At 41.0% G+C, this 12,144-nt stretch overlaps 1 protein-coding gene across 2 annotated transcripts in view; it reads left to right on the plus strand.

The window, feature by feature from the left end:
* The window catches only part of b3glcta (beta 3-glucosyltransferase a), a 65,296-nt gene that overhangs the window by 19,652 nt on the left and 33,500 nt on the right, over positions 1-12,144 (plus strand). For both annotated transcript variants that reach the window (XM_084064912.1, XM_084064913.1), the window contains exon 3: positions 6,093-6,132. In XM_084064912.1, coding sequence (XP_083921038.1) covers positions 6,093-6,132 — 40 coding nt within the window. The remainder of the gene's footprint in view (positions 1-6,092; positions 6,133-12,144) is intronic.

The raw sequence follows: 12,144 nt of genomic DNA on the forward strand, positions 1-12,144 counted from the left end.
GTGCCGGAGATTAGCTGCTCACAGACAGAAGGACACACACACGGACACACAGACAGGGGGCAAAACATACTCTCTCGCCATGCCTTTCGGCCTGGCGGAGACAATAAAACAGAAAGCGCATTTGAGTGGTCTTTTCTAAAAGACTAGACAAAGCAGAAGGCTATAAATGCAGTTCATTTACCTTTTAACTGTCTCATTGATGCTGAAAGCCTTTGATAGAAGGACACCAATTTAGGACAATGAAATAACCGCTGGGGAAGAACTTGCTAGCTGACTCACCTCAGGCTGACCTCTGGCTGTAATAGCAGCTACAATGGGCCCTGCGAGAAATCATAAAGGAGCAGCTATGGCCAGGGCAATACTGAGGAGATACTCTAAGTGAAGACTAATAATGCAAGATGTTTTTCCAATTATATATGAACTAGAGTTTCGGGGGGCTACGCCCCCCTCAACCCCAGCCGCGCACGGGGCTTTGCGTTTGTTGGTCCCTCCGTGTCCCTGTCTCTGTATCCGTGTAGCTGCAGCACAGAGTGGGCAGTATAGATGGGGATTATGGCTGTTAGAGGCATGTACGCGCACGGGGCCCGCGTGGGCGTGTGTATATGGGGGTAGACAAATTGTCTAAGTAACATTTGCAAAAAGGGAAAAAAAAAAATAAAATTGTAAGAAAGTGTAATGTAAAAGTTAGAAAATGATGAAAAATAAGTAGAAGAAATTATATTTTGTATGTTTCGCGGACCACCAGGGGGTCCGCGGACCCCCTGGTGGTCCGCGCGGAAATCGTGGGATGAAAATTTCCAAAAGGAAAAAAAAAAAAAAAAAAAAAAAAATATGAAGGTGGTTGCTTGTTTTTCTGAAAGCTGGCGAATGGCAGCCCTTTCTGCAAGATGGCGGCCGCCTGGTGTTGTTGTGATTTGGTCGTGCGCACGTGCTCTCGGTTACACAGCGTTGTACTGGCGAAGTATAGTTCTCGCTTACACAGACATGTCCAGACATGTTGTAGGTCCCTCCGTGTCCCTGTCTGTGTGTCCGTGTAGCTGCAGCACAGAGTGGGCAGTAGAGATTTCTGGCGCAGGCTGTGCAAACCTGGCAACCCAGCGCATGCTGCCGCACGTTACACCAGAAATGGTGCCTGGAGAAAATGGTGACCAAAAAAAAAGTTTGGAAAAAAAGGAAAAAACCCCCGCAGCGGCTGGCTGCTGTTGTGGTGATGAGGTCGTGCGCACGGTAAACGGTACGAAGCTGCCTCCCCTTCCGTTTTGTCCGACATTTGGTGAGTAGAATTAATTATGTTGCGCGGTGGAAAAGGTGTAGTGAGCAGTGAGATGTCCCCTACGCGAGGCGTAAATTCAGCGCGGCCGCCGTGGCGAGTCAGTTGGCGACATGTGGTCTGGCGGTGCGTTGTTTATTCGATAACAGAGCTGTGGGGTGTCGACACCGAGGGTGCGGAAGTCGGTCGCCATTTATATAGTTAGATAGGAATTGTTATTATACCTCAAACCAGCAAAATGTTTCTGAACCCAAAATCTGGTTTAGGCCTAACCCCCACAGTGCATGTTAAGGTTATCAGCATTAGTTATTGTATGAATATGCTTGGCTCCAAATTACTTCAGGGAAGTGTGGGTTAACTGGTAGAGGTGTTAAATGGTGGCTTGGAGTTCTCTATTCGCCTTAAGGTATAATGCAGTAGACAGATGTTGAAAATTAGCACTCCTGCTACAGTATATACACTTTAAACAATGCATCTGGTTTGTCCATTGTGGTTGTGATGTCCATGTCAAATAACTAAGCATACATACAAACATTTTTTGTAACATAACAGGATAACAGGAAGGTTATCTTAAGGTCATGGGCTGCAGACTTTGAAAGTCATTGCTCTTTGAGAATGTTTTATTACAAACAAAAAATTACTTAAATATACTCTATATAGGCTACACGGTACAGTAGCTCTTACAATGTTCATCCAATATGAATGCCATCTAAAACCATCCATCAATAAAGTTGTCATTGATTCTGCAAGTATGAAGTTATTGTTATTTTACTTCCAAAGAGTAGTATAATAACAGTAGCATGGAGAAAACATAATTTGTATATACAGTATGTGTTTGATTTAAGATTCAATAATGGATTACCATTTCAATGAAACATTGATTGGAATGTGTCTTCGTCTGTGCTCGGGGTAGACAAAACAATACAATATAAATTGTATCACTGCACATCTGTATTGTCTCTTTAAACAGCATAGTTTTATTTTATTGTCTGCTAAAATTATATATCTTATAATACAATTGGCATGCGCGGTTTGTCCCAAAAAAAGGGTTTGTCCCCAAAAAAAACTGTGCATGTTAGGTTTCGCTTTTGCTTTGCATGTTGCAGTTAGGTTTCGCTTTCGGTTTACATGCTGCAGTTAGGTTTCGCTTTCGGTTTGTGCGTTGCCAAATCATGTGCGAGAAACAAGCACCGGTGTTGCAATGAACATCTACACGCTCCACTGTCTCTGTCTCCGATGTGCGGGCCAGGCTACTAGACGGGAGGGCCGCGTAGCGGCCCGACCTTCTTGTATATAGATATATGAGAGAGCTAGAGAGGGGGAGAGAGAGTGAGAGAGAAAAAGACGGTGACATCGCATCTTATCAACTTCTAGTAGGTGAATACGTTTGTTCGAAAATAGCCGATTTACTCTCTCACAACGCGTTGTGAGATGTTTTACTAGAGAGGCCAAATAATTCTGAATCTAAAGCTGACAAATGTTCTTTGGAAGCACAAATCAGATCTGTCTATAGGGAAGAAAATAAATAAAATAAAGTCATTTTTATTTGAGTGTAGTCTGCTTACTGTACAGTGTACAGCATGTCCCATATTGTCTACGCACACACCCCCCCCCAAATAATACAAGTATTAATGATAATAAAATAATAATAACAATAGCAATAATAATAATAATATAATGAATTACACTACTACTACTACTACTACTACTACTACTACTAATTCAGGGAGTCTGACAACTTTGAATAATTACTGCCCTTACTGAAAGGAAAGGTACCGTGACATGATGGGTCACTGATATCAATAGAGCATCAGGGCCTTCATGGAGTGAAAGATGTAGCAGACAGAAGGCAGCAAGCCAGATTTAGAACTGACAAGTCAAAGGCAGGGGTCTAAGTGTGTCTCCACAGGTGTCCTCACTTGCATACCAATTGTTATATAGACTCAGCATTGTTACTGATGAGTGTACTGTACACACGTTTAAAGAACTCGCCATGGTGCACACCCTGTTGCGATGTTCCACGAGAGAGCTGTCAAACTTATTAAGATGTACTGTCTCTCTGTCCGTGTAGGCTATATCATTAGTGCAGTATCTCTTTCCTGCTCAGTTCTAAATCATTCAACTCGGAGAGTGAGACTAAAGCTCAAAATGGACAGAATAGGGGCTACACTCAGTGTAATTTATTTTTTAACACCAATGGGTTTCTAGACCTCACTGCAAATGGCTGACAGCTTGCTGTCAAATGGGATTAGGGAGAGCCCTGCATGGAAGTAGCACTGTGTGGGTACAGAGGTGTATGTAGGGCAAAAAGAGACAGGAACAATTCATCTCTCACTAATGGTGAAAATGATACCCAACTTGATCTGAGTACTCTCTGCCACTGACCATAAAATCATTTACAGAGAAAAGATTTATAGACTGCCGCCTTGTCACGCAGCTGTGGGGATTTTATGATGTGTAAGGAATGTGAATTGAAATTGTGTGTGTGTGTGTGTGTGCGTGTGCCAACATGAATCCATGCATACGTGTGAATTCTGTGCTAGCATTGTGTGGCTTTACGTTCAAAGCAAGCATTGCAGATGGCCATAGTGACTATGAAAGCCCTGAAATTCCATTTAATTGGCTACAGCTTCAAACCCAGTCAATACATCACAGTAGCCAGCCACCTTGATTCATTCTGTTTGACAGCACATTTTGACAGTGCAATGTAGTCTTCTATTTCTCCTCTGCCCGAGAGTCCAGTTTTGCGGGGAGAGACAGTGTGAAGGACTGCTGTCATCTCCTGAAGACTGCTGATAGGTCCTGTTCCTGCATTTCTTCCTGTCACAGTTGCTGTCTTTATCTGTAGATAAATGGTAAACTAAAATATCTACCGATCACCTCAGTATACTGTAGTTTGGTAGTCATTTTCATCCTGTTATCACTGAATATTCTGTGAAATTAACACATTCCTTTAAAATGTCAGAATGTGTCAGGCTATTTATATGATATACCGGGTACCCTATTCCTCCAAACAGCTGACATGTAATTTGTCTTTTGGTGCAATCTTTTTTTTCCATGATGGAAATGGTTTCAAAATAATTGATTATGAAAAAAAAATTACAGAAATCTATGCTCTCTCATGCTCTGTCCAATTACAGTGGGTTTAATACTACTCAGTGACCATGTTGACCCTTGCAAAGGCAGCTTGACTAACTAGAAGAGTGTGCTCCCCAGAGCACATTTCCCCGCCAGGCCGGGTTGCCTACCCAGCGCTGTGTTGCGACCGGTTATAGTGCCACCATGAGGGCGATTTGAAACATTTGTGGTGGCCAGTTGGACACTGCATTCATTCATGACTCCTGCAGACTTTTAAAGTCAGTTGTAGCCAATTGGAATGGAATTTAAATAATTTGACCCATACAACCTGATCATGTGACTACAGAGATGAGATGTACCAATTTGGGTGAGTATAGCAAACAAATGTGTTTTGCAAAAATTGGCCTCATGGTTGAGCTACTACAACAAGCCAATTTGAAAAAGTTGGGGTTGAGGTTCTTCCTTGGCCTACTGGGAGTGAGCTTGCAAAGTTTCACGCTGATTGGTCCAGAGGTCTGAGATTAGCTGTTCAGACAGACAGACAGACTCACCGGACCGATAACATAATCCTCGCCTTTGGCCATTCTGCCATTTATTATTCCCTGGCAGGGATAATAAACTTTTGATCTAGAGTGTTCGGCAGTATTCATCTTTTTCTTTGATAACCACTATACTACCCACGATTGCCATTATAGACTAAATGAGTCTGATGGGATGTCTTTGTTGTCAGCTTATGCATAATTTTGCTTCTAACTCTTGCCATCTACAAACTGACTACATAGAAATCCTTTCTACTCATACAGATGTGAATTTCCCTACATACAGTACTTTTATTCAAATGCCTCCAGCGGACACAGATTTAACTATTGAGGATTTAATGAATTGCAGAGCAAAGAAAAGTTGTGTAGCAACATAAAACAAATGTGTAAAGAGCGCTAGAAAGCCAGTGGCAAGAAATTAGCTGAATTGATGTGGCTTTTTATATTGGCTGACCTTATAAAGATATATAGACAGTATACTTATATATAGATACTGTAGATTCATCAATTAGATGACCACCACCAAAGTACTGTGATGCTGCAACCACTGTTGGCAATACTCACATACCACACCTGACTCAGTTTGAATTTATGGCTTGGTTAACTTCTCTCTAAGCTCTCTGAAGCTTTGGTGTGGAATGGTTGTTAGTCTAGAGAAAGTCATAAATCAAAACATGTTTCAGTTTGTCATTATCTATTAATACTCTGCAGCTCCTGCAACAGAGCTCTGGAAACCGTAGGAACTGGCATGCTTTCCCTCTCCCCAAAGACTGAGAGACTTCCTCTGTAAGATGGAGGTGAAAAGACAATGCTTCAAAGTTGCTTGGGTTGTGATTGAGTTACTCATCCCTCTATGGTCTGCTGCCTGCACTGACAGTGACAGCTGTGGAGGTGGAACTGTGCTCAATGCCTTAATTGAGCAGAGTGCTCGGAGCTTAAATGCTGCAGGCACAAAACCCACACAATTAGGACCGACTAATGACATGGAGTATTAACCATTCTTTTTTCCAAATAACCCTGTGGGATTTAGTTCCACAAAAAAAGACTAAATGAGTGACTTGAAAAACGAAATGCAAATCCATTTCAAAGCAAGGTATTGATACCAAGAGGTGGATGTATGTAACATATGTAGGCCATTCTGTGAACATGAATGATACTTTTTTTGTTACTTTATTGATACAAAATTATTCTGTCTGGCTTTTCAGAATCAAGACGATATGCATGCCATCTATGACAGTCAACTGGGTAAGTCTATTTTTGTATATATTTTTTTCATGTAAGAGTAAGGTTTTAACACATTGCTTATGATTAATTGACATTAAGCTCAGCCCTTAGACATGGTTTATTTTAATTGCAAGGATTAATTTAAGTGAGTGACATTTTTGCTATCTGTTACAGTACTATGTTTAATATTCACATGCACCAGAGCAAATTAGTGTAACCCAGCAGGATATCCTACAGGAATAGGAATTACCTTACCATCAGTCGACCAAAAAATCTAAATCAAAACCAAAACTTTTGAAATTACACAGTTGTACTTTTCCCAATAACAATGATTTTCAGGAGCCTGCAGAGGAGTTTGAAGCAATACACTGTTCATTGAATTGGGTCACAAAGGCATATAAAAGCTTAATGCTCTCATTTGGCACCTCAACAAAGACAGGAAACAATCTGAGTAAATGGGGCTACACTACAATAGTTATGCCATATTCATTTTTATCCTTTTCTTGGTGAAAGGGCTACAGTTGCTTATTCGCAGCATGTTGCTTGTGGGGAGAAATTCTAAAGATGAATAAATAAAAGCTCTACATCAATGCAGGACTTTCCGTTATGACCAAGTTTGTGAACATCAAACACGCCGAACCAGCATGTTCATTTACTGTGTACAAGCATCATATGGTATATATTTAGAAAATATGTTAAACGTATATGGCTCAAGCAATGGTTGCAGAATTTTAATTCTGTTAAGCCCAATATATACTTATGTAATCATAATGATGGGCATAAATTAAGCTTACTGAGATTGTTTTCTTCAGAGAGTATTAGAGTTGCACTGAGGAATACCACAGAAGAGCCTTTTTGTAAAAGTAGTGTCATCCTAAATAATAATTATAATAATGATTATTATTATTAACAATAGCAATAATTATTATTAATATTATAACATCTCTATTATTATTATAACATCTTATTATCTCCATATCGGGGGGGGAAAAACCCAATTATGACAGTATATTTGAAAAAAGTATGATTCTTCTCTGAATTCATGTTGATATTTATTATATCCATTAATTAGTATTAATTCACCCTTCAGCTGCAGTTCTTTTGAATGACAATAAAGCTAAACACCCACTATTCATATTCATGTTGATGTGGACATCTTTAAAACCAGATCAAAAATGTGAAATGTGCTCTGAAAAAATCCCCAGGGCTCTGTGTCCCATAATTGGTGTAAACCTCTCCCAAGGGCCTTGCAAAGCATTTAACAGAATACGTGCTTAGTTTAAATAATAGTTTCCTAGGAAATAAATTATATTTTTAAGCCTTCGTTGGAGCTTCATACTGAAGAAGCAGAGCAGACACATCAGGGCTCTTCTGGGTGCAATTCTCTGATCAGGAATTACATTTAGATTTGTGGAAATAGATGTATCCCCATAGACCTTATCTGTTCTGAGATCTAATTATATTTGATATGATATCACTAACACAATTGATAAATAAAACCAATAGATAATGATGGAACTAAATGTAGATAAGAGGTTATTCAAAATTGTTTATGGAAATGGAGGTTAATACTTAATTCCAGGGCTAAAACCTTTTAGCAAGATTGTTTACACATTGGAATATAAGGAGAACACTACTGTGTAGATGATCTTCTTATTAGTTACATACTGTAAAAAAAGAAAAACAGGAAGAACCCCAAATCTTGGCAAGCAGGGCTGCTTGCCAATCCCTGCTTTTCAAAGATAAGCATTTAGATGAGGCAGCCTTGATTAGGATCAAGCTGGCTATTCACCCAGGCGACAAAATCAGTAATGTAAATTGCCACTGAAGAGCATGATTGCAGAATGAGATATTGTCACCTTCTCCAACAAAATGAAAGGCATTAAAGTACACTGGCTTTGTTATTGGCATTAAAGCAATAGAACACTTTCATAGAGGTTTGGGTTGTGTACCTTGACATGATGTAACTAGTCCAATTGGTGTATCACTTTGTTGTACAGTAGATTAGAAAATTAATTGTTATATATTGTCAGAATCATCTTTGTTTGCGTCTCTTTATTTGCTAAAAGAGAGAGCTGTTTCATCGTACAATGGAAGTCAATGAGATGCTATTTTTTTAAATACATTTCTAATCAACTGTACCAATTTGACTAGTTACATAATGACAAGGTAACTACTACACAACCCAAATTTCTACCAACGTGTCCTATTGGTTTAAAGGGCTAGGTATTATTATTTCTTTATATATTTCTTTATTTTATTTTATGCAACAAGCTCAGGCAGTGAGTCTTGTATTAGGAAATCTTGGCAAATGGGGTCAGCTAACAAAGACATTTGTGACAACACAACAAGCATGTAACCGCCACAACAGAACGCACCAATGTTCCCAATCTCATATATTACAGATGCTCTTTCTCCTCACCAGCTAATGCTGACTTAGAATTATTATGTTTGTAGACGAATGCCAGTGTATCACTACGCACTGGAAACACTGGTAACGTTCAACATTTTTTTTCAAAATAAAGAGTGACAAAATATTATTATATAGTTCCATTTAATTGGTCATTGCAGATTTGCAGAAGTTGGAACGCAAGACAGTAGAGCATTGTTTTGGTGCTAGTATCCAGTGAGCGCTAAGGATCATGCTAATGAGTCCACATGCCTTGCAGAGGCATGCATTTGTAGTCAAGCAATGGGAGTAAGCATTTGGAATCTGTTAAAACTTGATTACCTCTGGGCCTTGAATTATTGATGCAAAGCAGGGGTTTAAGGCTGCCTTCAACTCTCATTAGTCTTTACCAGAGTTGTCCATGGAGTCATGAACTCCAGCCTCTATAATGAGTGTCATTAAACTTCTTTCTGAACTTCAGGTATTGAATCTAGTGTGTGCATGTGCAGTTGTGTGTGTGTGTGTGGTGTGTGCTTACTTGGATAGAATTGTGATGAGGTAATTTTTACAAGAGAGAGCCATCTCTCTGATGGCCTTCTCCACCTCCCGCAGTCCCCCCCCCTCCCCCCATTCTCTGTCTTCCTTTGGCTCTCTTGTGCCCTCGCCCCTGAGTCTCTCTTTCTTGTATTCTCGTTCTCCATTCTGAGTACATCTCTCTGCCTCTCTCCTCTTGATTTACCTCCTCGCTTCGCTCCCCCTATCTGTCCTGTTCCTCTGCTAGTTCTTACTGAGATAAATTTATGATGCTGACCTTTCCAGCAATAAGCTGCAAGTTAAACATACCATGCTTTCTATTGATACTCATGAGGGTAATTAAAACTACACTGTAAAATCCTGAGTGTCAGTTGAACTCTTAGTGGACCCTTACGGGTCCAATTCATATTCTCTGAGTTAAATTAACACTAAGGATTTTACAGTGTATTCTTATGAGAAGGAAGCTGATAGGAAATAGTTCCACTTGCTGTATCACAGAAAGGAGATTGCCGACAGAGAATATAAATTATTTCTATTTCACTATATAAAAATCTTCAAAGCCCTAACAGGTTACATTCAACTTGTGCTTTCAGATGGAATATCATCTTTATTTCTGCACATTGGTTATTGAATTCTGGCGCTGTCTGGTGTGACGGTCATGGTTAGTTTTGTCAGGACACAGCATCCCAATTCTCTCCACCTCTGAGATACAATGTTTGGACGGGGAAGGGAGAGATGGAGTGGATGTTTATGGAAAAGGATGATTGTAGGCCAGCTTGTCTGCGGGAGCCTGTTGAAATTGAGTCATCGAAGCGTCACAGGTTTTAGACCAACGCAATCAGCTGAGAGACGAGGAATGCAGGTGGCCTATGGAAATGTGCTATTTACATGTTCCCGTCTCTTCCCTTTTTTCCTCTTTTTTCTTTTGCCCCCCATTTCTCCCCAATTTAGTCATTATGCTAATTGATCCTCCCCACACACATGTTTGTGTTGGCACTGCTGTTACATCCTACTGACTCACCTGCCAGTGAGGAGCTCCCACCGGGAGGACGTAGAGTCTTCGTCCTTCTCATCCCGCCCAACACTCCCCACTGACAGGTGCCGCCTCAGCCCGTAGGAGTACATGCAATTACCAATATCGCCCTCCCCGCCCAACCCTCCCCCGAACACGGGACAATTGTGTTCGCATAGACACCCAATAAAGCCGGATGCACCACGGTGGATTCGAACCCACAACCTCCGTGGTGGAAGGCATGGATCTTACCACTGCGCCAACCGCCTCCCTCCCGTTTCTTCCTGATGACCTGCATGGAAATGAAAAGCTCCGGATCCGTCATGACAGTTTCATTGTTCCCCACAACAATTTGTGGGTGCCTCAAATGTTTATTATTCCTTTTTGTATTATTACTGGAAAGGTCTATTTGCCATACATGTCGGGAACGATGCTAGTCATTTATACTGCTTTGTGGCACAAATGTTATGCAAAGCTCGTCCAATCAGTTAAGCCGAGTTAGTCGGGTTAGCCAATCAGGGGCTTATACTGGCTTAGTGGCACAAACGTGACATGATGCTCCACCAATCCATGAAGCCGACGGTTCAGGGAAGCTGATGCGTACAATCTCCCGAACACTGAGAATTTCTGCCTCTTTCTCAGATCAGATAAGATATTCAGCAAAGTTTTCCATTCTGAATTGCTGTTCGGCTCTGCACACCTCGGAGTCATATGAGACACACGCACCAAGTTTGGGACTGAGCGGTCGGACGCTGTCCGAGTTAAGCCAGACGACACACACAGAGATTCCGTGAATTATAGTATAGATATTATTATTAGAGCTGCAGATGTTTTTTACATCTCTAAAGATGTTACCTGTATCATGTTCAGTTTAAAATCAGAATTTTCCACCAGACTCAAGCTGACTCAATTATTTTCACCCCAGTTGTGTTACTATATATATGTCTGTTTATCTAACTAGTGGGATATAAATTCCCCAGGCTGAAATGAAAAATTCTGTGACCGTTATAGCGAATCCACGCACCTGCTCTGGCGACACTAATGGAGATGACGGAGCTGCAGGTGTGCCCATAGGTCAGTGGGCCTTTATGCCGCTCTGCCACTCTGCAATGTCTGCAACCCTGCTTTAAGGAACTGTCATCATTGATTTGGGTCAATTAGGTGACAGCACTGCAGGGCCAGGCTACCTCATTCACTGACAAAATCTGTACCACATCCATGTGGAATATCCATTCCACATACTGTACTGTACACACATGTATTGCTTGCTTTAAAATATTTATTTATCCGGGGTAGATTTGCTGAGCACAAATGATCTTTTTCAGCAACGCCCTGCTTCACAACAATCACACATTAAAATGTGGGATCTGCCCAGTACAACCACAGTCTACTGTGTTGGTCTCTGAGCGGATGGGTGATTGCTTTTCATTCACTTTTCATTCACCCAGATGTAATCTGCTGGTCTGGGGAATCGAACCAGGAACCATGTTCCTCTAATCTTTCATATTGGTTCTCCCCTTCTCTCTAGAGTTAGAGACATTTAACCATCTTGATTCAAACCCAGGACTTCAACATGGGAGCCCAAACATCTGCCGCTTAGTTAAATGGCTCCATGCGCTGATAAAAGCATCAGAACAGAGAGCGCCAAAAATTCTCCAGTGTCTCATTTTATCCAATATATTTCAAGGCTGATGCAGTCTTTTTATCTATGGAGCGGCTCCGGTTGAATACTGAATGTGCGAGAGGAGATAAACGAACACTAGGCTCATGCTTTGTAGCTCCATGATCAGACAACAGGCCAGCAAAATAAATCATGCACTGCCTTGCCGGGTTGACCAGAACCAGGCCTCTGGGATTATCTCTCCCCAGCCACCTTTCATTTCTTTCACTCTGCTTATAGGCGTCTCAGCCAAGAGACGTCATGGGGCTAATCTCCATTTGTCATTGAAAGGTGCTTTGCAGCATTTTTGGCACCAGAGGTGCTGTTTCAATTCTTTGCTCTATAATTCAATAGATATATTGATTTCATACTTTCAATGGGAGGGCCAGCACTGAGTGGTGATGCAATGTACAAAAGTGATTGTGGCTGGAAAGGAGA

Source organism: Gymnoscopelus microlampas (assembly GCF_963454915.1).
Source record: "Gymnoscopelus microlampas genome assembly, chromosome: 8".
In the NCBI taxonomy this organism is placed as follows: domain Eukaryota; kingdom Metazoa; phylum Chordata; class Actinopteri; order Myctophiformes; family Myctophidae; genus Gymnoscopelus; species Gymnoscopelus microlampas.